Source organism: Natrix helvetica, assembly GCF_964273705.1.
Source record: "Natrix helvetica genome assembly, chromosome: 4".
NCBI classification, from domain to species: Eukaryota; Metazoa; Chordata; class Lepidosauria; order Squamata; family Natricidae; genus Natrix; species Natrix helvetica.
Window position 1 is genome coordinate 172,398,175 of NC_138550.1, and position 25,105 is coordinate 172,423,279.

General features: G+C 56.6%; 1 protein-coding gene across 6 annotated transcripts in view; it reads left to right on the forward strand.

The window, feature by feature from the left end:
* The first annotated feature begins 354 nt into the window (after positions 1 to 354).
* LOC309390523 (microtubule-actin cross-linking factor 1, isoforms 6/7-like) overlaps positions 355 to 25,105 on the forward strand; it is a 40,843-nt gene continuing 16,092 nt past the window's right edge. The window contains exons 1-27 of one of the 6 annotated variants that reach the window (XM_081949922.1): positions 355 to 419; positions 784 to 1,450; positions 2,492 to 2,650; positions 3,424 to 3,584; positions 4,401 to 4,560; positions 4,711 to 4,795; positions 11,020 to 11,261; positions 12,109 to 12,216; positions 13,658 to 13,882; positions 13,966 to 14,169; positions 14,385 to 14,604; positions 14,723 to 15,018; positions 15,459 to 15,581; positions 15,778 to 15,879; positions 16,749 to 16,904; positions 17,340 to 17,468; positions 17,655 to 17,771; positions 18,676 to 18,846; positions 18,930 to 19,085; positions 19,369 to 19,560; positions 19,663 to 19,785; positions 19,985 to 20,154; positions 20,854 to 21,013; positions 21,634 to 21,765; positions 21,904 to 22,047; positions 22,203 to 22,391; positions 22,863 to 22,980. In XM_081949922.1, coding sequence (XP_081806048.1) covers positions 995 to 1,450; positions 2,492 to 2,650; positions 3,424 to 3,584; positions 4,401 to 4,560; positions 4,711 to 4,795; positions 11,020 to 11,261; positions 12,109 to 12,216; positions 13,658 to 13,882; positions 13,966 to 14,169; positions 14,385 to 14,604; positions 14,723 to 15,018; positions 15,459 to 15,581; positions 15,778 to 15,879; positions 16,749 to 16,904; positions 17,340 to 17,468; positions 17,655 to 17,771; positions 18,676 to 18,846; positions 18,930 to 19,085; positions 19,369 to 19,560; positions 19,663 to 19,785; positions 19,985 to 20,154; positions 20,854 to 21,013; positions 21,634 to 21,765; positions 21,904 to 22,047; positions 22,203 to 22,391; positions 22,863 to 22,980 — 4,498 coding nt within the window. In that variant the 5' untranslated portion in view covers positions 355 to 419; positions 784 to 994. Of the gene's footprint in view, positions 420 to 618; positions 1,451 to 2,491; positions 2,651 to 3,423; positions 3,585 to 4,400; positions 4,561 to 4,710; positions 4,796 to 11,019; positions 11,262 to 12,108; positions 12,217 to 13,657; positions 13,883 to 13,965; positions 14,170 to 14,384; positions 14,605 to 14,722; positions 15,019 to 15,458; positions 15,582 to 15,777; positions 15,880 to 16,748; positions 16,905 to 17,339; positions 17,469 to 17,654; positions 17,772 to 18,675; positions 18,847 to 18,929; positions 19,086 to 19,368; positions 19,561 to 19,662; positions 19,786 to 19,984; positions 20,155 to 20,853; positions 21,014 to 21,633; positions 21,766 to 21,903; positions 22,048 to 22,202; positions 22,392 to 22,862; positions 22,981 to 25,105 lie in introns of those variants that run through there. The other 5 variants (XM_081949921.1, XM_081949925.1, XM_081949924.1 and 2 more) reach the window with 5 other exon arrangements.

The following is a 25,105-nucleotide window of genomic DNA, read 5'->3' on the forward strand; positions in this document are numbered from 1 at the left end:
CCCAGCGCTGCTCCGGGGGGGCTCAAGGTCGCCTGTCGGGGGAGCGAGGCGCGAGCTCCGGGTGGCCGCAGGTCCCCGAGAGGAGCTGCTGAGTTGTCGCCGCCGCCCAGCGAGGGGAAAGGGGCGACTTCGCCTTCCTGGCTTCGGCTCCGGGACCTTGGCGGGCCGTGCAAGGGCAGCGTGGGGGGCGCACCTACGGGGTTCCGCCGGCCGTCTCAGCGGCCCCTCAGGGCATCCCCGCGGTGGGGCGGGGCGGCCGAGACCCTCGCCCGAAGGAGCGGCGCCCCGCCCCGCCCCACCGCGGGGATGCCCTGAGGGGCCGCTGAGACGACGAAGCGGGCGGGGCAGCTGCTTCTGGAGCAACCGAGGCCGAAGCGCCGGGTAGGGGTGCCGGGCGGTCTCCGCGCCTCGCCAGGAAGGTAAGGCGAGCGGCCCTCGCCCCGGCTGGCTCCCGGGAAGTTTGCGCGAAGTGGCGGCGGGCGGAGCTGGGCAGGGCGGAGTCGCTGGTGCAGCGCCCAGCGAGGAAGGGCGGCGGGGAGGCGCGGCCGATTGTCTCCTTCACGCCGCCCGCTTCGCTCGTGGGGCGGATGGGTTGGAAGCCGACGCCGAGCAAAGCAGCGCCGCTGGCCGGGGCCGGGGCGGGGGCAGCGCAGCCTATTGTGCGGCCGGGCCTCGTGGTGGCTGGGCTTCAATGCAAGCCCGCGTCCCCGCCCGACCCGGCTGCCGGCTTTGCGACGCGCGCCCGGCCACCTCCCCTTCAACAAGCCGCCTTTTCCTCAGCAGGTGCGGGGCCAACCAGGCGTTCAGCTGGCACTCGAAGCCTCCCGAGGAAAGCCCTTCCCTGCCGGAGCAGCCATGAGTCCCCACGGGCTGGGCCAAGGGAAGCGCCCGCTGGCCTCTCTCCTGCCCGGTCCCACCCCTGAGAGGCTGGCGGTCGCTCCTCTGGCTCCGAGGGGGCTCTGAGAGGCAGCCCGGCCTTTCCTGCCCGCTGGCCATGGGCAACTCTGTTAGCAGGCCCAGCTGCCTGGGGCAGAAAAGCCCCCGACCCGAAGACTTCCCGAAGGAGCCCTGCTCGGCCACCTCCAACAACCAGGAGGAGGATGGCACAGGCAGGTCCCCAGAGAAGGCTTGCCCCAGCCCACGGGTGATGGAGAATTGCTGCACAATGGCCCTGGAGCGGGCTGCAAAGAGCAGCCCCCTCCCCAAGCAAAACAACCTGGACCTGAAGCTGCAGAGTTGCTGCCCCCTCCAAACTCAGCAGGAAGGTGCCATGGCCCCCTGGACCTCCCCTGGGAGCTTGGGGGCCGGCTGGGGCTGGAAGCTGCCCACCACCAGGGAGGTGACGGAGGTGACGGAAGTGACGGAGACGGTGGTGACTGAGATCGTGGAAGTGACAGAGTACCCCAGTGGGGACAGGAGCCGAGAGACCTCGGTGACCAGGATGGTAAAGGTGCTGGCTGATGTCCGAGAAGCCCAGGTCAACAGGCACCATTGTGGCAACTTCACCCCTTCAGCCCCGGCCCTGGCACTCTGAGCAAGGGGCTGTGGGGCAGTCCTTTGGTTATGTGCTGTGCCTGCCCTTCCCGTTTGCTGTCAGATAAGGTGGCTGTGGCTCTTGCACAGATGGGGTGGCCACGGCCATTAAGCGGCTCATTCGCTCAGAGAAGCCTCTGAAGCAGGGCCAGAAGCCCCTGGCAAGGTAGCCCCCAGAATCCAGGCATCTGCTCTCCCTTCCAGGGAGGCTGCTGGACGGTCCCCTCCCCTGGCCAAGTCCCTGCCCTCCTTCCTCTCGCTCTGGCAAGAGGGCTCCCGGCCCACCTAGCCCAAAGCAGAGAGAGAGGTTGGGGGACAGGTAAGGTGGTTCCAGAGGGAGGCTCCTGTCCACCTTGATCCTGGCCAGGCCTTCTGCAGTGTGTGTGTGTGTGTGTGTGTGTGTGTGTGTGTGTGTGTGTGTGGTCAGCCCTTGGGTGCACTGTGGGGGCCCAGACACTGCCTCTGTATCTCACCCCTCCTTCTGCCATGTGCTTCGGAGTTAGGAGCCTGGAGTGGTCCTTTGTGGGGTTTCCATCAGTGACCATGTTTAGACCACAGGCTGGTCAAGAACAGAAATAACCCCCAGAGTAGCTTGTGGGCTCCAACCAGCCCCTCAGCTCTGACTGGGGAACCAGGCACCATCCCCAGCCACAGGGGAGTGTTCTTTAAAGAGCCAGTGATCGCATTCACATGACAGGTTTAACCTGCCCAGGTAGAGCCTTTTTGGCCATCTTTGCCCCAGGCGCAGTACTGCCAAACCTGGGGAGGGGAAAATACGACAGTGGTTGGAGCAGGTGGGCCTGGGGAGCAGACGCCGCTTTCCCCTTAGGAGCAGTTGCTGGGACTCGAAGGGATTGTAGGGGCCAACCCCCCCCCCCCCAATTTCCCGATGCATTGAGATGCCAGAAGCCGCCTTTGGGAGAGCTGCGCTGAGTGAGGCCTCTTCTTCTCCCTGCAGGCAGCTGCCCTCCCAGGAGGCACGAAGGGCGCTGGGCTGACCCCGGAGACTGCAGGGAAGCTGGGTTCCTGGGTGAGTGAAGTTGAGGACCTCATGGGCCACCAGAAACCTCCCTCGGGGGAAGCCAAGGTCGTGAAGGCGCAGCTGCAGGAGCAAAAGGTGAGCAGGGAGCAGCAGCTTTCACACCTGGAGCTTTGGAAAGAGCTGCACCTTGGCAGAGGTTGCTCTGGATTTGGGGAGGGGGGAGTAGAATGCAGGTCAGCTGGAATCTGCACAGCTGTTGTGTCCAAAAATGGCTCTCCTGGAACCTCACCAGATGACCCGCCTCTTAAAAAGCTACGGCCCCAGAAGTGGGACATGGCAGCTTGGGAGCTTTTTACCATTTCGAAATGATACGTAATTATAATATAAAAATACTCTGCCCAGTACGACTTGCACCTGTGTTGTAAAGAGCCACTGGGAAGGGGCTATTCCGAAGCCGTTCCAGGACAGGAGCTTTCCTGCAGCCCCAGGGAAGGAGGTGGGGCTGGGAAGAGGCTCAGTCTGGCTCCCTTGACCGCCGGGGTGTGTGTGTGTGTGTGTGTCAGCTGCTCTAAGCTCATGCCCCGAGGGCTGCCCAGGAGGACCCAGCCTCAGGCGGCCCCACTGCAGCCACGGCTGGGGAACAGCTGGGTTGGGTTGCAGCCGCCGAGCCTGTCGTCTGCCTGCAAGGGAAGGGCCTGGCCTCACAGGGGGAGCAATAAAGGGGGAGGCCATTCACATTGGGACGAGGCTGGGAAGCCGCATGACGAGCCAGAGAGGCTCCCATTGAGCACGAGAGCGAGTGGCATCAAGAGGACCTGGCAGGTTCTTGAGTGGCTTCTGCAGCAAGAGGGGATGAGGCCACAGGGCTGCGGGTTGGGAGGACCACTGGTCACTCTGCTCTCTTCCAGCTTTTGCTGCGTCTGCTGGGGGAGCGGACCCCACACATCGGCCGCCTTTGCCAGCCGCTCCCTGCTGAGCCTGCCGCTGCTCTTGAGGGACCGGAGCAGCCCAGGGGTCTCGCCAGCCTTCAGGAGAAGTGGGAGATCCTGGTCCAGGAGGCCGAAGCCAGGTAGAGAGAACCCACTGTCTCTGGGGAGAGGGGAGGGAAAGAAGAGGTTCCTTTGCTGCCCCCCTCCCCCCCCCCCGGTGCTGTTCACTTGCTGGTCTTTGTGTCCACCTTTGCAAAACCTGGTGGGCCTTTTCCTGCTTCATGCAGCAAGTGTCAACCAGACCAGGCGTGTCCTGCAAACGCAACTTTGGGCCTTTCATCCAGTGAGGCGTGTGCACAGGCCCAGGCCTGGGAGGGGTTTTTTTCGCCCACCCTGCACAGGGCCTCAGAATCCAAAGGTTCTGATCATTTCCCAGCCATGGAAGAGCCCAAAAGCAAGAGGGCATGTTTTGCTCCACCTGAACCAAAACCCAGAATGTTCCCGGAGCAGCCCAAGATTTGTGGTGGCCTCTTCTATGGCTGCTTGTGCCAGCCTTGTGCCAAGCCTTAGTGGGCAAAGGGGTGGGGGGTAGCCTGACGTTGTTCAGGGTGTGCATCTCCCACCCAAAGAGGGAAAGACTGGAGAGACCGGCTGGGCCTTTCTCCTCCTTGGCCCCCATGTGGCATCAGTCTTTCCCCGGTCCCTTGCTCTTCTCCCAGCCTGGCTCAGTTTCCCTGAGCCCCTTCAGGGTCCCCCTGGCGAGGGAAGGCAAAGGAGGAGAAGGGCAAGGCAGTCTGCCTAGGGCTAGTGCCCCACCTGGACTTTATGTGACGTGCCCTCCGGCCCCTCTAACTGGAATGTCCCTCCCAGTGGCTCCAAGCGTCCTGGAGGGCAAGAGGGAGCCCTTTCTTGCTGGGCTCCTGCTGTGGCCCCCATCTCCTCATCCTCTTCCATAGGTACAGCTGCCTGCAGCAGATCGTCCCTGCCGCCAGCCTCTTCCAGGAGTCGGTGGAGGTTTTTCAAGACTGGCTGAGCTTGACGGAGCAGAAACTGGCCCAACTCTGGGAAGCCCCTGGGAGCCTGGCACGAAGCCAAGATGCCCACCAGCAGATTCAGGCAGGGCGCAGGGAAGGCTTCAAGGAGGCCCAAGGGAGGAGGAAGATGGGCAGTGCCCTGAGCGATGGGTGGGAGGCTCTGTTCTCTGATCAGGGAGCGGGAAGGACCTCAAGGCCACCTGGAGTCACCTGGGCGCTTGCTTTCCTCCAGGATCTGCGCAGGGAAGTCCAGTCCAAGTCAGAAGAACTGGAAGAGGCCCTGGAGCACGGATGGTGGCTCTTGCAGATGGTGCCAGGCAAGTGGCAGCGTCAGGCGCCTGCAGGAGATTTAGTTCAGCCTCCCGGGTGGGGACCTTGAGTGGCTTGGCGGCATGAGGGAGGGGTGGAGAGTTGCAGAAGATTCCCTGGTTGGTGGTGACTGTTGCCTCCCAAAAACACTAAATGCAGCTGCTAAAAGTTGTTCTGCTCCTGGGCCAGGGAGAGCTTAATACGGAGGCCCAAGGGGGAGGAAGACGGTCGGTCCTCAGCCTCCCCCCCCCGTTCCATTCGTGGTCTCTTCCCCCTCCTGGTTTGCTTTGTGTGTCAGCAGCCCATCCCTCTGGTGACCTGGTCACAAAAACTGCCATGGAGCAGAAAGGGAGCCCCTGAGATGCAAAGAGGAAGGGCTCGAACCTTTCCCAGAAGCTCCCAGACGGTACCCGAACTCTGCCTTCCGCCTTGATGAGTGGTTGGGGAGTTAATGCTGTTGCTCCCTGTTTTCCGGAGGGTGCACCTGATGGACCTCCCCCACCAAAACTGAATGGAGCTAATCCACCGTCTAGGAATCCCTTTTGGACTCCTGGTCCCTGCTTCTACACCAGATGGAGGCCATGTGGGCAGGGACGGTTACGTCTCCTGCGTCACACGAGGCCGTTTCTGGAACAGTCGCTCATGTCCTGGTCACCTCGTGATGGGGCTCCAGACGGAGCTGCCCTTGGGAATCTTCGTATCGCACGCCCAACCGTCCCCAGAGGAGCTCAGGAGAGGGTCATCCACAGTCGGGTTTTCTCACTAATGACCCTCTTTTGTGCTATGAGTAAGAGGGAAATAATTTCATTAAATAACACAAAGAAAAAATAAATAAACAGCCCATCCTGAGATGTCTGAAGCACCCCGCTCTCTAATTATGTATAATAGGATAGTAAAAGGGATAAAAATAATGGATTCTCGGTTTTTGTTGTTTTATTTTAATTCAGTTTATATATTTTGAAAGCAACTGAAGCACATGGGTAGGGAAAACAGCTCTGTTTAATCACTCCCCCTTTTGGGGGAGTTAAAGCAATCTCATAGAATATTAAAAAAAAACTTTTCTTACCTTTTTTTTCATTTTTTATTTTTTTATCTTCCCTGAAGCCTTCGGAACACTTAAAACCACCCTCCGAGCAAACCGGACTTCCGGGTTGCTCGGAGGGTGGTTTTAAGCGCTCCAAAGGCGTCAGGGAAGCCTCCGGAAGTCCCTGAAGCCTTCGGAGGGTGGTTTTAAGCGTTCCGAAGGCTTCAGGGAAGCGTCCGGACGGTCCCTGAAGCCTCCGGGGGGGGGGAAAAGCTCTTTTCGCCCTCCCCAGGCTCCTATAAAGCCTCTGGAGCCTGGGGAAGGCGAAAAATAGCTTTTAAAAAGGTGAACTCAGCTGGCCAGCACGCGCATGCTCGCTGGCCAGTTGACAGGGCAGCACCTCGCGTGCCCTGACAAATGGCTCCGTGTGCCACTTGTGGCACACGTGCCATAGGTTCGCCATCACTGCGCTAACATAAGCTAACTAATTTTTACATGTTACTATTCTTGTGCTAAACTCCCCCTTTATTAAACTAACTTTGAATAAATTGTAACATTCTTTATGCCTTCATTCATAAGCTAACTGAACTTTTTTAGTCCAGTATTTGTTTTGAATATAGTCAATCCATCTTCTCCACTCCAGCTTGTCCTTCTCATCCGAATGATCTTTCAAATACGCTGAAATTTTGGCCATCTCTGCTAAGTTTACTACTTTTAACGTCCATTCTTGGATAGTGGGCAACTCTTCCTTCTTCCAGTATTGCGCCACCAACAATCTTGCTGCCGTCGTTAGGTTCAAGATCAGATTAGTCTCTATGACAGTACAGTCTGAAACTATGCCTAACAAAAACAACTGGGGTGTGAACTTTATCCTCTTTTTCAAAATATTTTGAATAACCCACCATATTTTTATCCAAAATGCTTTAACTTTTTTACCAAATATGGTAGTACATGGCACCAGCACAGTCACATCCCCAACATTTAGATCATGGGTCGTCAACCTGGTCCCTACCGCCCACTAGTGGGTGTTTTGGGATTCCAGGTGGGCGATGGGGATTTCGGAGGTTAAAACCTCCTGTTGAACTAACGCGCGCGAGAAGCGCCATCCCATCGGCAGGGAAACAGTGAGGTGAATCACGTGGTTGCTCAGATCACACGGGCGCAGCCCGAGAAGACATTTCTGAGAAGAGAAACTTCTCCGGTCGGGCTGCGCCCGTGTGATCTGAGCAACCACGTGATTCACCTCACTCACTGGTTCCCTGGCGATGGGACGGCGCTTGCCTGCGCTTCACCAGCTCAGGCGCGACCGTAGAAGTTCCCTCAGCTCCTCACCGCTCCACTGAAGACATTTCTGAGAAGAGAAACTTCTCCGGTCATGCCTGAGCTGGTGAAGTGCTGGAAGGGGGGGGGGGAGGAGCAGAAAAGACAAAAACGAAAATGAAAAGGAGAAAGAGGAGGTGGGGGATAGGGGATCCTTGCTGCTTTCTGAGCTTGGTGGTTTTCTTACAGACATTTCATTACCAAACTAGGTAACATCATCACTGCTAAAAGGGAGTGGGGTTGTGGGGAAAGGAGGAGGAGGAGAGGTCGAGTAGAAACTGATAGCAGGGACAGGCAGAAGCGGAGCAGAGCAGTTGCAAAATAGGAGAAAGAAAAGGCAGGAGAGAATTGTTGTTGGCTAATAATAATAAGTGGGCTAACTAGCTCAGCCTTACTTTTGTACATAGCCCTAAGGAAGATTTTTTTAAAAAGGAGATAAAAAGGAAAAGCACCGAAAGAGGAGACCTTCGTTTGTTCCTTACGAAAATCGAACCAGATATCAAATATTTAGTCTCGCAGCATCAGCCTCAAAGATCTCATTAATCACTAGTAAAGCTAATTTCAATTTACTTTATTGTTTTCTAATTAAACTTTATAAAGTTAAAAACATTATAAACATGCATAAAGTAGAAATAAAAAGATAAATGTATGTACATTTCTTTTTTTTAAAAACACCCTCCTTTCTAAAAAATATTCTGCACTTGCGCAAAAACTGGTGGGCGGTAAGGAAATTTTTCCATCAAGAAAGATCCATTAGTGGGCGGTAGGTAGAAAAAGGTTGACTACCACTGATCTAGATTGTAGATTCGGATACATACAGGCTAGCCTTTTTGGATCTAAATGCCATCTGTACAGCATGTTGTAGAAATTCTCTCTCAAGTTTTGAGCTTGTGTAAACTTTACATTTCTTACCCAAATCTCTTCCCATGTTTCCATCACTATTGGCTCTACCGGATTTCTGGTCTTTTTTCCATCTAGCCTGTAACTGACCATACTGGAACCAGGTTTGAATTACCCTTTCATCTTTTAATGTATTCAAAGATTTCAACTGCAGTGCACCTCTATCCATACTAAGGAGTTCTGCATATGTAGTTACATCTTGTTTTTGTTCTATACTTATGTTCTCTATAGCGTGCCTGGGCACCCCCCACATAGGTATCTTGTCATTTAGCTTATATTGCTATTTTTTCCAAACACACAGTAAAGCATTCCTTAAAATATGACTTTTAAAGTCTTGTCGGCCTTCTTGTCATATATTAGATAAGCATGCCAGCCATATATCAGATCATAACCTTCAATATTCAATATTCTATCCTCTGTTAGGTTAATCCAATTGCTGATTGTTGTTAAAACTGCTGCTTCATAGTATAATTTTAAGTTGGGCATTTTTAAACCTCCTCTTTCGCGTATGTCTTGCATTATTTTAAGTTGTTTTATTCTCGGTTTCTTTCCTGCCCAAACAAAATTGTTAATATCTTTCTGCCATTCTTCCAAATTTGCGCCTTTTTAAAGTTTTGGTATCATTTGAAAGAAGAATAGAAACTTGGGCAAAACATTCATTTTAACTGCAGCTATCCTTCCCAACAAAGACAATTGTAATTTTTTTCCATTTATTCATTTCTATCTGTATTTTATGCCATAATGGTTCATAATTGTACTTATATAATTTCCCATTTGAGGTTGTAATATAAATTCCTAAATATTTAACCTTTTTTACTATCTCACATCCTGTTACTCTTTCTAAATCTTTTTTTTGGGGGGGGGGGGGGTTCGTAGTCATATTTTTAGCTATCATCTTTGTCTTCCCTAGATTTACTTTGAACCCAGATACTTGACCATATTGATTAATTATATTCATTAGACCTATAACTGATTTCCCTGGCTACAACCAAATCATCCGCAAATGCTCTCATTCTATATTCGTAGTGCCTAATCTTAATTCCTTGTAGTTCGTCAGACCCACATATTCTGTTCAATAACAATTTCAGGGTTAAAATAAACAATAATGGAGACAAGGGACACCCCTGTCTTGTTCCTTTTTCAATTTTAAAAGATTCTGTTAAGCCTCCCTTAACTATAATTTGTGCTGTTTGTTTCTGGTGTATTGCTTTGATGAAATGCTCTCCGAACTGCATCTTTTGTAGTATTTTTATTAAAAATTGCCAATTAACTTGGTCGAATGCTTTCTCTGCATCTAAGAATAAAAGCACTGCCGGGACTTGATTATACTTTCCCAAGTATTCCATTATATTAATGATTTGTCTTACATTACTTTTCATTTGCCTTCCCTGTATAAAACCAGACTGATCATTGTGAATCGTTTGTTGCGCAATTGGCATTAACCTGTTTACCAATATTTTAGCAAAGATTTTATAGTCTGTATTATGAAATAGGCCTGTAATTTTTTTGCTGGGTAAGATCCTGTTCCTCTTTTGGAATCAATGAAATAAAAGCTGTTTTCCAAGATGGTGGGACCCTGCCTTCCATTTGAATTTTATTAAATAGTTCCCTAAGAGGTTCCATCATTTCTAGTTGTAATTTTTTGTAATAAACTGCTGTCAGGCCATCTGTGCCAGGCGCTTTGCCGACTTTTAACTGCTTAATTGCCAGGAAGATTTCCTCTGTAGTTACAAGTTGATTCAATCTTCCCCTTTGCTCATCTGTAAGTATAGGAATTTTCTCTTTCTCCAAATATCGGTCTATGTCTGACCCTTGTATTTTGTCACCAGCATACAATCTGGTGTAAAATTTTAAAAAAGTCTTTTTAATCATATCCTTTTGAAAAACTTCTTTCCCTTTATATTCTATTTTCTCTATATTACGGGATCTTTGTTTTTTCCTTAACATATATGCTAACCATCGACCTGGTTTATTGGCATTGCAAAAAGTGTTATGTTTAGCATATAGAAAATTAGTGGCTATCTGGTCCGACATTAACATGTTGAACTGTCCTCACAGTAAAGTAATTATCTCTTTTGTCTTCTTATCATCTGGTTTAGACATTAACTCCTGCTCTTTTTTTTAATCTCTTCCTCTAATTTCCTTTGTTTCTCCCTTTGTCTGTGCCTATGAACATTGTTCAGATTTATTAAAACGCCTCTCACGTATGCTTTACTTGCGTCCCAAACCATTTCCATAGATATCCCCTTATGCATATTAAAAGCAAAATATTCTTTCAATAGTTTTTTACATTCCGTAACATTTCATATCTAAATAGATTTTCATTTAATCTCCAAGACCTCCTGGGCCGGTCTCCATATACTTTTCTTACCTTTATATGCCTCCACCCTCTAGCGCCTCGCTGCCGATTGTATTTGCTGAGTTGAAGATGGCAATGAAGACTCGGGGAAGGCTGGCTTAGCCACTTTGACCCATCCCACCAACTTGGCAGCCTCTGGCTACCAAGGTTTTGGAGCGAAGGGGGTGGTGGGAAGGACTAGCTGTGTGTGAGGATAGGTCCTTTTGGTTTAGACTGACTTCCAAGTCTTTGTTAAATTGACCCGGGGAGCTTCAATGGTTCAATAGCTCTGCCGAAGCAACCACACCCCTCAGATTCCAGCACAAGAGCTGTGGGTAGTAAGATGGTAGCAATAAGCTGTGTTCATACTAAAGCCCAAAAGTCAAATAGAAACATCTGTTCGGGGCACCTTGTCCCCTCCCCAGTTTCAAAAAAGGTTTTCTACATCCCTCCGTCTTGTGCCCTGAGTTTCCAGAATTGATGCTGGCTGGGATAGGAGTCTGGTGGGCAATGAGAGTCCCTGTCCCTGAGAGTCCAGTTCTGTGCAGGTGGGCCGGTTGCAGCTCAGCCTTGGCAGTCGAGGGAGCCAGGAGACCCCTGGGGTGGGTGCTGGGCTCTGTCTGGGCTGAGCTGGGGGTCTGCTCTTGCAGGAGAAGAAGGGCGGTTTGTCCAGGGCCAGATGGACTCCCTGCGGCTGAGGCTGCTGCTAGTGGAGCAGAGGAGCAGCGACGCCCTGCAGCCCATGGAGCAGACCGTGGAGGATTCTTCCTACCCGGAGCCCACCCAGGAAGGCCTGGACCTCGGGCTGCAGCCCTTGGAGAAGGAGCAGCACTTGCTGGGCAGCCAGGCAGAAGACGGGCCCTGCCCCCGGGACCCTGCAGGGGGTGAGAAGGTAGGGCGGGTGGGAAAAGGCCACCCCTTGCAGCCCCCCTTGCCCAGGGGACGCTTTGGGGAAAGTGTCCGACCCCTCCCCCACTTGCTGGAGAAGATGGATCGGTCCCTGGGGCGAAGACTGGCGAGGGCAGGAAAGTGAAGGCCAGCGGCTGCTGCTGCTGCCACCACCGGCCTCTTCTCCTCCCCCTTTGCACACCCTTTGTGGGCCTGCCTAAGGTATGCCAGCCTGGGGCCAGGGCTTCCCTGCCTCCCCACCTTCTGGGCTCTTCTGTGTTGGGGTGAGGCCGCTGAGTCGCGCTCTGCCGCCTCCCATCTCAGCTGGAGAGCAGCTGCTTAGGTCTCAGCTGGCTGCTGTGTCTCAGCTGGGCACAGGTGTGGGGGAGCTGAGGCAGGTGCACCCAAACGTCCGGGCCATCTGCCTGGCGCTTGCAGAGCAGAAGGTTGGTGAGGGAGCGTGACCTCCAAGAGTGGGGAGCAGATGCCCTCCAGTTCTCCCAGGGTGGCAGGAGATGCACTTCAGGGCCTCCCCAAAGGAGGGAGGCGTTTGGCGGAGGAAGAGCAGCTGCTCTTTGGCTCCCTCAGCCAGCTGGCCTTTGGGGAGGGCTCTAGAGCAGAAGGCAAAGCCTGCCTGGTGGGCACAGGCCATTCATGCACGGACAGCAAGAACAGTGAGGCCAGAAAGATGCTAGGTGGCCTCCGGCAGGATAGAAAAGGTTTCCCAGGCTGCGACTGGTCTTTGCATGCCCCATCCCCAGAACAAGCATCCCCATTGGCAGCCTCTCCCAAAAGTGGGCAAGGGGATACCTCGGCCTCCCACTCCTGATCGGCCTTCTCTGCTTCCCCAGGGCCTTTCTGCAGAGACCCTTCGCCATCGGGGCCTGGTAGAAAGGCCAGTGGAGCTGGACGACCCCCCACTCGGCCTCTGCTCCGCAGATGTCCAGGAGGGGCTGCAGGTGAGGGGAACAAAGTTGGGAGGGTGGATGCGCGAGGAGGATGCCCAGGTTGGGGGCCTTGCCCATCCTGTCTGGAAGATGCTCCCGGCTTGGCCGTGGCTGCTGCATTCCTCCAGCTTCGCCTTTGGTGACCGTTGAGGGTTGAGCTGCCAGGAAAGGGAGTGGTGCATTCTATGCAGGGGTCATCCAGATGTTTGCAAGGGGCTTCTGGAGCAGAAATGCCCCCTTGAGCAGGGCACGCTTCCTGGCCAAGATGTGCCCCAACGGCTGGTGCTGCTGTGCCAGGTGGGAGGAAGTGCTTCGCATAGAGCAGGGAGGTGAAGGCGGGCACAAAGATCAGCTGGTGGGAGTCGGGTGGGCGTCCACCTGCTTGGTTAGGTGGGGGAGGGAGGTCTGCTTGGAGGAAGGCTGTGGCTGTGGCTCCTTGGGAGGGAAAGAGGGACGTGGGAAGTGGAGGATGGGTCCTTGGGAGTCAGGCAGCCCAGGGGCTAAGAGGGAAGAGGAGACTGAAATGGTCACCTGGAGAGAAGGAAGTCAGGAGGCAGCAGAGAAGGACCCTCCCCCAGAGAATGAAAGCCCACCTGGGGAGGGGGCTGGGAGGAAGGCTTTCTTTTTCTCATTGGGTTGGTTTTGGTCTGTCCTCCCTGTGCTCTGTGCCCCAAAGCCAGAGATCCCCGTTTGTGCTCTGCCTACTTCGAGGCGTCTGTTGCAGTGCTCCCTTCCCCCAGCCCCTCTCCACAAATGCCAGAAAGGGTCCCCCTTTTCAGCCTCCCCCCGGCAGGGCAAGTCCAGGGTGTTCCTACTAGCCATTTGACCCAGGGAGGGGATAAATTTGGGGGATGGGGAAATGTGGCCGGTGAAGGCCGGGCACACGCAGACCCCCACACCGCACGGCTGGAAGAGGCATGTGGCTTGCAGTCAGTTTTGAGGCATCAGGAGCGGATGGGAGGCGTAGACAGGCAGCACCTGGTTGGGGTGGATGCTGGCCTGGTTAGGCCGACTGAAGGTCTCCCAGCCCACCCCCCTCAATCAGGAGCCCCACCTCCCCCAGTCCAGTCCAGAGTCTTCTCAGGCCACTTGAGGCGCTTCAGTGCTGCTCAGGTTGTTGTTTCTGCTTTTGGACTCCCTGCCTGGCACTCTGGCACCTGCCTAGCTTGCTCCATGCCTGGCAGTTTGGAGGAGAGCAGGGAGGCCGTGGCCTTCTTCCCTGCTGTCCTGGTGCCCCCCTCCCCCGGCATCTTTCTTGAGACTAAACGTGCCCCGCTCCACAGCACTGAGAAAAGAGCAGCCTGCCATGGGGGCCTTTCACTTGGACCCGCGCAGCTTCTCTGTCATGCTTCTTGGCTGCTGCGGGGTCAGCCTTGGGGTGGGGGGGACATGGTCCATTTCTCCTTATGGCACGTGGCTCACCCTCCCTGCTTTGTCCCTTGTGTCCTTGCAGCCCTTGGGGATGGCCCTGCAGGAGGGCACGGAGTCCCTCCGCCACCAGAGCCCAGCTTGCACCCTGCAGCTGGCACAAGGGCAGCTGCTCCTGGCTCAGCATGCCAAGGTCCAGGCGGAGCTCAGCCAGTGGCTGGAGGAGACCCAACAGTCAGTGGTGGCCTTCTCCCCCGGCAGCATCACCATAGGCTGCAATGCCTTCTGGGAGCAGCAGGAGGCACTAGAGGTGAGGGTGGTGGCGGGGCCCTTTGGGGGGAGGTCAAGGGCCCCTGCATGACCCAGACCTGCTCCTGCCTCTGCCCTGCGCAGGGTCTCCGGGAGGCCATTGCTGAGCACAAGCCTCTGTTGGGGAAGCTGCGGCACATCATCACATGGCTGGCCGAGCTACGTCTGTGGGGGGAGGCGCCGCTCTGGCAGAGGCTGCAGGTGACTGAGGAGCAGTACGGCAGCCTCCGAGAGCAGGTCCAACAGGCTGCAACCACGTTGCGGGAGGCCATCCCACGACACAGCAAGGTAAGCCAGGACCATCAGCCTCCAGCGGTTGTGTCCACCTGCGCAAAGACCCACGGTTGGGGGAGCGATGGGGGCTCCCCCCTTGCCCCAAAGCAGCTGGCTTCTAACTGCTGCCTTCAGGGCACCCCCCTGTCTTGGTGTGGCCCCCGCCTTCCCTCTCTGCCTGCAGAATAGCCCCTAAGGGGTAACCCTGGCCCCTCTGTGCTCCCTGGCAGCTGTCCGAGCAGCTGGAGCTGGTGGCCGGGAGTCTGGAATGGCTACAGGACCACAAACGGCACCCTCTTGCTCTGCGGGGGGACCCCGCCTGGCTCCAGGAAGAGCTCTGGGAGAACAACCTGTGGCTCGCAGAGCTAGAAAAGCTGGGCGTGGCCCTGGAGACCCTCCATGGACAGGGGGCGGGACTTCAAGCCACCCTGCAGAGCACCGTGCAGCCAGGTACCCTCCCAGGCAGTCTTCTGGGGGGGGGGGGCTCCCATTCCCAGGGGACACACGACTGGGCAGCTGGTCAGTCTATGGCCTGAGAGCAGTTTCCTCTTTCCCTTGGTGCCTGGAGATCCCCCAGGAATGCTCTGCGCACAGAGGCACTCCCTGGCCTCAGCTCCTCTTCCTGCTGCTGCAGCCACCCAGGAGCACCTGCATGACCTGTGGAGTCAGTGGCAGCTGCTGCGGCAGCTGGAGAAAGACCGCCAGGCCTCCCTGCAGGAACTCCTGGCCCTAGCCGGGTGGTTTTGGCCCGGCTTGGCCAAGCTGGCCAGGGCTCTCGGCAACACTCAGCAGATGGTGCTGGACCTAGAAGACACAGCAGCCTCCGCTCCAAAGGATATCCAGGCCAAACTGGTGGCCATGCAGGTACCATGAGACCCCTCACGGCGTTCCCCCCCCCTGTGGAAGCTGCGCCACCCCCCTTTGGGCTGTCTCCATCAGTGCAGCCTCCCCACTCACCTGGGCCCTGCCTGCCGTGGCTCTAGGACAGCTGTCCGTGGCCATTTTTGCCATGGAAACAATGTGGGAGAAACAGTGGTGGATGACATTATCACCTCTGTCTCCCCACGTGATTCTCCCACAGCGAGCTCTCTCCTGGCGAGGTTGCCGGAGTGAGAGGGCCGGTTTGAGTTGTCCCATTCCGCCTGCTGCTGTTTGACAGGCCCAGGCCTTCCGCCCAGCTTCCCCGTCATTTTGGGTTGCCCCCTCCAGCCGCCCTCTGGCTCGGGGGCTTAGCATCCCTGGAGATGGTCGCTTGGGCAGGGGGAGGGCTGTACTGGTGGCGTCCGTGGCCTCTCGCCCTGCAGGCTCTGCGCAAGGAGGTAGACGGTCTGCAGAGTGAGCTGGACTCCTTGGGGGCTTGGGGCATGGAGCTGATGTCATCACGTGGAGACCAGAAGAAGCCCACCGTCACTAAGAGCCTGGACGCCGTGAGCACCGACTGGGCTGGCGAGCGGCGGAGTGGAGGGAGGCAGCAGCATGGCACCTCCAGAGTCCTTGGGAGTCTTTGCCCTTTTCCTCCTCCTGGTGCTGGAGCAACCAGGGTGCAAAGATTGGAGTCCCAGAAGCCTTATTGTGCCTCCCACCTCCAGGATCTCTCACTGACCCCTTTGTCTCCCCCGCCAGCTGTACTCATCTTGGAACAGCCTGAATAGGACGTGGGGAGAGCGGCAGAAGCACCTGGAGGACCAGCTGCAGGCCTTGCTCACTGACCAAGCCACCATGCAGGTGAGGAGGGCTTCCTTCCTGGGGCCAAGAATTCGGGGCCGGAGGCTGCGGGCATGAGGGGAGCCGCTTCTGCTGTCTCCTGCTCTGGGCAGGGGAGTGCCAGGTGACCAGCCAGTGAGCTTGCCAGGGCCCCTCCGGAAGAGGCGGGACAGAGACAGAAGTGCCCAGTCCTTCAGGTGCCCCATTCAGGCTGCTTTTCCCAGCAGAGTGGCTCCTGTGAGCCCCCCCCTCTGCCAGTTGGTGGTCCCCCCAGGGCATCTGCCAGTCCTCCTTTCAGACCTAGGCAACCCTAGGGAGCCACCCGGACTCAGTCCTCCCCTCCTGACTCTCCCCCTGCTTCCCTCAGCTTTCTTCTCCCTTCCCTCTAGGGGCTCCTGGCCTGGCTGGCAGAGGCAGAGCGGCGGGTGGCCCGGGAGTTCCGGGGCAGGGGGGACCCAGTCCAGGTGGAGCAGGAGCTCTCGGAGCTGAAGATGAGGACTGGCCATGGGCCGGCAGGCTTGGCTTCCTGGAGAGGGGGGGGAGGGAGGCGCCTGTGGCCAGGAGCCCGGCTGAGTTCAGCCACGTGGGCAGGACTCCAACATGGTCCAAAATGGGCCCCGTTCATCGCCAACAGCAGAGTGCTTGTGGAGTACAGGGAAACAGCAGACTAGTCCTTCTCCAAACAGGTTTCTTCCGGTGCCTCCAGGTGCCAGCGCAGTTGAGCAGGATCAGTCCTACGGCTCAGGGTGACCCTGGGACCACCACTCTCACGGCCCTAGAGAAGCGATGGGAGGGGGTCTGCCAGGCTCTCTGAGAGGGAAATGTGGCGCCCTTTGGAGGGCCTGGGCTGGGCAGCACCTCCTCATTGCCTCCCCAAATCCCCCGGGCAGGCCTTCAAGCGAGAGCTGTATCAACGCCAGGTGGAGGCTGAGAGACTTTGGCAGCAGAGCAGCTGCCAGGAGGCCGCCCAGAAGGCTGCCCCCCTCACTTTTGGGGCTTTCCGGAACCGTTGGACCCAGCTGGAGGAAGAGCTGCTGACCTGGCAGGTGAGGGCCCTTGGGCCAGGGTGGGAGGGAGTGGAAGGCCCTTAAGGGGGGATTGGCCTCTTTGCTGGTGGGTGCCTCTTCCCGCCTTCTGCCCCCTGCAAGGTTTGCCGCTGGCCTCCTCCACCTCCAGAGCCCCCCAGCCTCTGGGCCTCTCTTGCAGCACCGGCTGGAGGCTGCCCTCCTGCACCTGGGCCAGTTCCAGAGCCAGCTGGACTGGCTGCTGCAGTGGCTGCTGAGCACCGAGGAGCAGCTCCGGAGCCCCCTCCCCCTCACGCTGGACCTGCAGAGCTGTGAGATTGAGCTGGCCAAACATCAGGTGGTCCGGGGGGACCATTCCCTGGCAGGGGGTTGCTCTCTGGCGGGCAGTTGGCAGGGCTGACCTGGCTCTGGCAGGTGCTGCGGAAGGACGTCCTCTCTCATACGTTGACCATGCAGGCTCTTCAGGAGGCCGGCTGGTGTCTGCCAAGTGAGGGCAGCGGGGCCCATGCAGAGGGCCAGAACAGCAGCCTCTGGCAGCTGAGCCACCGGTGGAGCCAGCTGGCCCTGGAGCATAACCTGAACCAGGTGAAGCCGGGTGGGGGACCTTCTGGCCAGAGGTTTCTGGGGCTGGAGGGCCAGCAGGCAGGAGGCACCTCTGGGGTTACCTGGGGCTGCTTGATGGTCTTTGCTCAATGCCTGGGTGGGTGGAGCAGCTTTTGTCCTCCCCGCCCTCCTCACTCAGCCCGCCGTCTCTGTCTGATGCTCCCAAAGGTGCGGAAGGCGGCTGGGCTAGTGCAGTGGTTGGAGCAGGTGGAGTTGCAGCTCTTCTCTTCCAAGCCCATGTGGAGCCACTCCGAAGCCACCAAGGAGAAGCTGGCCCCACTCTTGGTGAGTCCCTTCCCAGCAACTCCCTACATGCCGGGGACAGCTAGGGAGGAAAGGTGGGCCACTTTCATCCCGCTTGGAGCCCTTGGGTTGAGAGGCTGGTTTGGCAGTTGAGGAGACGTCCAGAAGCTTCCCCTGAGGGTCCACCGGAAGGCCTTGGGCCGTTTCCCGAAGACTCGTTTGCCACTTTGCTGAGGGAGGTTCCTTCCTTGGGCCGCTGGGAGCTCCTGGAGCAACTGAATCTGGGAAGGGCCAAAGCCCAACTGGGGTGGCTTCCCACAGCAGGGAAGGAGCGGGCAGCGTTGGCAGTGGCCCCATAGAAGTGCTCCCTTGGCCTGCTTCAGAGGAGGGAACAACAATGAAAGAATCCAACCCCATTGAGAAGAGGCACCACAATCCAGGAAAAGAGCCGTCCGGGGCCTCCTCTGTCACCTGGAAGCCCAGGATGGAAAGCCCAGGGCTAGTGGTGGCTGGGGGGCTTCTGGAGCCTCGGGTCGAGATGTTCCCGCCTGCCTGTGGGGCTGCCTCTGGCCCCACTTCTTTTCCTTTGTGGGCTGGAACCCTCCAGAGCACCTGAATTCGTGCCGTGGGAGGCCTCTGGGCACTTGCAAGGGAGCTTCTGTGCCAGGCCTGGGGGAGGAAGCTTCTCCCCTCGCTAAAGCAGAACAAGCCACCGCTTTAGTCTTGCCAGGCCATCTCTCTGGAGGGACCTTTTCCCAGCTCTGGGAGGGTCTGATCTCCTGCCGGTTCCCTCACGCTGCTCTTCCGCCTGGGCTGCCTTTGGGCCTGTCTTCCTCCTCCTCCTCCTCCTCCTCCTCCTCCTCCTCCTCCTCCTCCTCCTCCTCCTCCTCCTCCTCCTCCTGGCAATGGTGGGAACCTCACCTGGGGGCCTCTTGTGGTTGGACAGGAACTGTGCAAAGAGATGGAATCCAAGCGGCAAACGTACCAGCAAGTCCAGGAGAAGCTCCAGCACCTGCTGGCCTCCTGCCACCCAAGCGGAGCTTCTACGGCCGAGCACAGCCTGAGGGTCTTGGAGCGGAAGTGGAGTGGCATCAACAGCCACCTGCAAGAGCAGAAGGTGGGTGGGCGGGAGGGGGGCTGTGGAGGGCAGGCCTCTCACTCTGCCTGGGGTCCACCCACGGTGCTCCATCCTTCTTCCAGGAGCTGCTCCTCCAAAGCCCGAATATGGCCAGAGAGCACCACGCCAGCCTCCAGGATCTCCTTCGGTGGGTCAAGCAGACCGAGGAGGCCTTGGCAGCCCTGCCTCCTCCCAGCTACATCCTGGACACCGTCAGCAAACAGAGGCGGCGGCAACGGGTCAGCCAGAGCCGGCCGGCAAAGGAAGGGGAGCCTCCTGGGTGGCATGGGTGCCCTTGGCATCCTTTGGGAAGCGAAGTCTGCCTGCCATTCCCTAGGCACAGGCCCACTTGGCCCAGGGCAGACTTGTAACTTGTGTCTGAGGCCTCTTGCGTGGGGCACTGCCAAGCTTGCTCTCAAGTGTCCCTCTCCAGTCTTCCAGTGAGGGGCTGGGTGGCATGGGCACTGAGGAGGAGCACTGATCCAGGAATCTCCTGGCTCCGCTGTCTGCTTGTTCCCGCAGACCTTGGCACAGGAGACAGAAGCCCAGAGCAAGAAGCTGGCAGGGATGGAGGCGAGGGCTGCCTTCCTGACCCAGGACAACGGGGGCCCTGGCAGCCTGATGGGCAATACCAAGGAGCGGCTGGCCAAGGTCCTACAGCAAGTGAGCGAGAGGGGGGAGGTGCTAGAAGAGGCCCACCAGCAGGCCAAGCAGGTATCTCCCACAAAGACTCCCCACGGACAGTGGGAGCTGCGGGGTTGGGGAGGGGCAGCCTTGCCCAGGGAGGTTTAGAGCAGTGTTGCTCTGGCCTTGTAGTTCAGAGAGTCCTGGCGGCTGCTCCTCAAGTGGATGGATGGATGGGAGGCAGCCTGCCCAGCCCCCACAGATGCCCCCCCTGCGAAGCAAGAGGACCTCAAGGCCCTTCTGGGACAGCACAAGGTGAGCCGGGGTGGGGGAGCCTGCTACATCACGTCCATCCCCTCTGTGGAAGAGGACCCCGTCTCCTGCCCTATCCTGAGTCCGGGAAGGGGGGGCAGGCGGGTCCCTGGGCCAGGCTCAGCCACGGCCAGGCCACAGGCAGCTGCAGCCCCCCCCTCTCTCCCGCTGGCCAAGGCCTTTTCTCCTAATGTCCCTGCAGGGGTTCCAGAGGCGCCTGTGGGCCAAGCGCCCTGTCTTTGAGGCCACCCTGCAGCAGGGGGCTCTCCTGTGTGGCCAGGCCCTCCACCCTGCCGATGGCCAGAAGCTGGAGGCCATGCACAGGGAGCTGAAGGAGCGCTGGGGGGCTCTGTGGAGCTGGGCAGCCGAGAGGTAGGTAGGGGGCAGAGGGGCTGGGGGGCCCTGGGGGGGGGCTGCTCGCCTCTCTGCATCTCTGGGCCACACAGGGTCTCCACTCACTGGCCAAAGCAGGTCTGGCCTTGCTGGGGCAACTAAACCTCTGAAAGTCTTTGTGCGTGTGTCCATCCCTCGAGGGGGTTCTCGGGGAGAAAGCCCCATTTCCTTGTTGCTCACTGCAGTGCTACTGAAAGGAGGATGTTTTGTGCAGCTGGGAGGTGTGTCCACCATTGGCCTGGCCTAGGGGGCAGGGGGTCAGCTGAGGAGCCAGGGTGGCCTTGGACCTCTCACTGGGAGCAGTGCTGGGATACTGACCTGCTCTCTGGAGCCGCTGGAGCCAGCCCCGATGCCTCCCACCCTCACCAAAGCTAGTAGGCAAGGACGAGGGAGAGCGATTGAGATGGTCACTCATGGGACAGTCTCGGGGTCAAGGGACTCCAGCTCCACATCCAGACGCCTGGGATTTAAAGCTCCATGTAACAGTTGCTCAGAGGGGCCTAAACCCCTTCTGGATTCTGGTGCTGCTGAATTGGGTGCAGGCCGGCGGGAGCTTGCCCAGAGTGGGGACTGCTGATGGCTCCAGGGAGCTTCCCCTTGGGGCAGGCCTTGCCCTTCACCCGAGAGAAGGGGTCACAGAAGCCTTGCGGGCCCCTCACTGCTGCCAACCCTTTGCAGGCAGCAGAAGCTGGAGGGGCACCGGCTGTTCTCCGGCTGCTTTGGCGATGCCCTTCAGGGCCTCCTGGACTGGCTTTGCCGGGCTGAGCCCCATCTGGCTGAGGAGACCCCCATGGCTGGGGACAGAGACCTGGTGGGCATGCTGATGGAGCAGCATAAGGTGGGTGAGAGTGCCACTGCCCGACGTGGGCAAGGCAAGGAGGAGTTGTTTGCAATGCCACTGCTGAGAGAGCCTGGGCCGAGGTGGGTTTGGCGTGCCCGCAGAAGCCCTTGGTGGAGAGGAAGGGGCTGGACGGCTGCGCCATCTGGGTGCCCAGCAGTGAGGCCTCCTCTCTTGGCCCCGGCAGGCCTTCCAGACGGAGCTGGGCCGGCGGGCGGTGGCGGTCACATCGCTGAGGTGCTCCGCGCATGTGTTGCCGCAAGGTGGGAGCAGCGTGGACGCCCAGTGGCTGCAGATCCAGATGGAGGAGCTGGAAGACCACTGGGAACTCATTGGCCAGCTCCCGGTCTCCCAGCAGAGCCGGCTGGAGGTGGCCCTGAGGCAGGCATGTGGGCCACCCAGGGCAGTGGTGAAAGAAGGACAGTTGTGTAGAAGGCAGAAGCTTTCAGGCGGGGCCTGCGCTGGGACACGGGATGGGCAGGAGGCTTGCCCGATTCCCTGCCCACCACCCCTTTCCTGAAGCCGAGCAACTTCTAGAGTGCTTTTGGGTGCCAAGAGGACCCACATTTGGCTCCCCAGAATTGCAGCCCTGTTGATGCAGGCCTCCCTCTCTCCTGCAGGCAGAGGAGTTCCACCGCCTGCTGTCTGCCTTCCTGAGCCGCCTGTCTGGCCTGGAGAAGCGGGTTATGGATGGGGCGCCTCCAGAGGAGGAGGAGGAGGCAGCCATAGCCGAGGGCCAGAGCCAGCTGGAGGTCAGGGTGGGGGGCGGGGAGACCCTGCTGCTCTCCTCTTGAAGAGTCTCATACTGAAGAGCCTTCAGACTCCTTTCTGGTGTGGGGGGGGGGCTGGCCCCACAGGTAGGTGCTGATGGCCTTGCCCACCGCCGGCAGGAGATGCAGCAGAGCATTCAATGCCAGCAGCTGGAGCTGGACTGCATCAGCTCTCTGGGTGAGGAGATCCTGAGTACCTGCCATCCTGATGCTGTGGGCACCGTCCAGTCGTGGGTCACCCTTGCCAAGACCCGCTTCCAGCAGGTGAGCAGAGTAGAAGGGGGGGCTGTGGGAGCTCTGGGCCTTGTGAGTGCGGCATCCAGCATGGTAGGGAGAAGGGGATCTCCTCCCTCACCATATGCGCCCCTCTCCTGCCCCACGTTGCTCTCTCCCTCCTCCTCCTCCTCCTCCTCCCCCAGCTCTGCAGCCGGGTGCAGCAGCAGGAGCAGCGGCTGAAGGGTCAGGCGGCCTCCCTGGCTGAGAACCAGGAGGAGGCAGAGCGGCTCAGCGCATGGATCACAGCCGCCCAAGAGGCCTTGCGCCTGCAGGACCAGGAGCCCCTCCCGGAGGATGACAGGCAGCTGGAGGAAATTGGATGCCAGCACATGGTAGGATAACTTTGCCGCCCCCTTTCCCTTTGTGCTAGCCCCAGTGGGAGCCAGAAGGGGTTCTGACCTCCTGCCTGCTGGTAGCCCTTAGCAGTGGTTGGCTGGGGCGTCAGTGACCCCCACTTGCCCGCCGGCCCTTTGACTTTCTGCAGAGGCCTCCCCCCTCGCTCCTTGGCAGGGCTGCCAGGGAAGGCCTTCCGCTGGGCAGTGCACTCTGCCATGCAGTCAAGGGAGCCTCTGGCAACCAGGTGGCTACAGTCCTGGAGAGCCCGTCTTTCCCAATTGGGGTGGGGGGGGCACATTTCGGCCAATGTGGGAGGCCCCGTGAGTGTGTGCCAGTGCCTGCGTTGGTGTCCTGCTTTCAAGCCCCTGAGTGGGGTGGCTTTGAGATGGGGTCTCGGCCCTTCAGCAAAGGCACCTGGCTGTCAAGGTCCAAATGGCTGATGGAGACCCCTCCCCCTGCCCCCCCAGGTCTTCATGCGGGAGTTGGACCACAAACAGGCCGAGGTGGAGAAGGTGGCCAAGAGCGGCAGGCGGAAAAGAGCGGCACAACTGGGCCTGACGCCTTCTTCCAGCCAGCGGTCTCCTGGTTAGTCAGTCCCTGCTTCTTCCGCGCCCTTGCTCTGAGCCAGAGGTGGAAGGTCCAGAGCAACTGGCAGCGTGATCCTGCTGAGCGCCCCTCCATCCCTCTGAGCCCTTTTGAGGGCAAGTCCCAGCTGGAGGCGCTGAGGGAGGGAAGGAGGAGTGGGCACCTCCAGGGAATCAAGCAATTGGATGCTCAGTGTCGACATCTGACGACTTGGGCAATGAAGCCACCGAAACGCTCCCAAGACCTCCTCGGTCTAAGAGAATGGAGGTTTTAGAAATCCTATCAAGTGTTAGAATTAAAGATAAAACTAATGCAACCTAAAAAAGATGAAAAGTGCAGAAAAGAAATAGAAAAAATAGAAAAGAAAAAATAATAGTACAAGAGAAAGAAAAAATACATAAAGTAACGGCCATCACAAGTATAAACTATTTTAGTAACGGATCATCTGCTCTGTTAATAGGAGCATTGGTCTCTTTTTCTGTATCCCATCTCTTTCCTAGAAACAAGCCCTGGTTTTTTCAGTCCTGATCAGCAAACGTCCATTAAGGATGACCAGAGATAGCAGCTTCTCTCTTTTAACCCTCATTCAATACGCCAATTTTGCATTCCTTTATTTTTAACAATCTTGATCTCTGATTGCTTCAAATGATGTCCTAGAACTTTTTTCCATTTGGTCCCTTCTCGCAAATCCTTCCTACCTTCGGAAGCCTCTCTGGTAAATCCAGTGCAGGCACATCGTCCAGGCCATTCTCCTGTTATTCCTAGATCCCTTTTCATGATGAAGACGGCAGCATCAGCAGTTCCCTTTGTCTGTCCTGCAGGGCATCTTTTCCCAGGTCACTGTTGTAGCCTGTCATTTTAAAATCCACTTTCAGATCAGCCTCAGTCTTGACCAGTGTAATTTGATCTCCTCCCATAACATCTTTTAAACACAGATTATCTATAAGAACAGACACTTTTAAAATTAATTTCTGGGTCCATTGTTCACAGGTGTCCTTTTATAAATGTAATGTTAAAAGTGTCCCTCCCTCTTCTTTGTGGCAACCCCTGAGATATTGGAACACTGCTATCATGTCTCCCCTGGTCCTTCTTTCTCTTAAGCTAAACATACCCAGTTCCTGCAACCATTCTTCATATGTTTTAGTCTCCAGTCCCCTAATCATCTTTGTTGCTCTTCTCTGCACTCTTTCTAGAGTCTCCACATCTTTTTTACATCGTGGCGACCAGAACTGAATGCAGTATTCCAAGTGTGGCCTTACCAAGGCATTATAAAGTGGTATTAACACTTCATGTGATCTTGATTCTATCCCTCTATTTATGCAGCCTAGAACTGTGTTGGCTTTTTTGGCAGCTGCTGCACACTGCTGGCTCCTATTTAAATGGTTGTCCACTAGGACTCCTAGATCCCTTTCACAGTTACTACTGTTGAGGAAGGTACCACCTATACCGTACCTGTGCTTTCCGTTTTTGTTGCCTAAATGTAGAACCTTACTCTTTTCACCATTGAATTTCATTTTATTAGATAGTGCACAATGTTCAAGTTTGTCAAGATCCTTCTGTATCTTAAGCCTATCTTCTGGAGTGTTGGCTATTCCTGCCAGCTTGGTGTCATGGGCAAATTTGATGAGTTCCCCATTTATTCCCTCATCCAAATCATTGATGAAGATGTTGAAGAGTACTGGGCCTAAAACAGAGCCTTGGGGTACTCCACTGCATACTTCCCTCCATGTAGATGCAGTTCCATTGAAGACTACCCGTTGAGTGCGGTTGGTCAGCCAGTTACGAATCCATCTGGTGGTGATGCTGTCTAACCCACATTCTTCCACTTTATCTAGAAGTAGGTTACGGTCTACCTTATAAAAAGCCTTACTGAAGTCCAAGTAAACTATATTGACGGCATTCCTCTGGTTCACTATTTTTTTTTAATTACATTTTTAAATAAATTTTACAATTATCACCCCCCTTCCCCTCCCCTCTTCCCCTCATCCCTCCCCCGACCTCCCAGAGCAAAATACAGGGTATAAAAATTTAACAACCATACACTAACATAAGCTAACTAATTTTTACATGTTACTATTCTTGTGCTTTAACTCCCCCTTTATTAAACTAACTTTGAATTAATTGT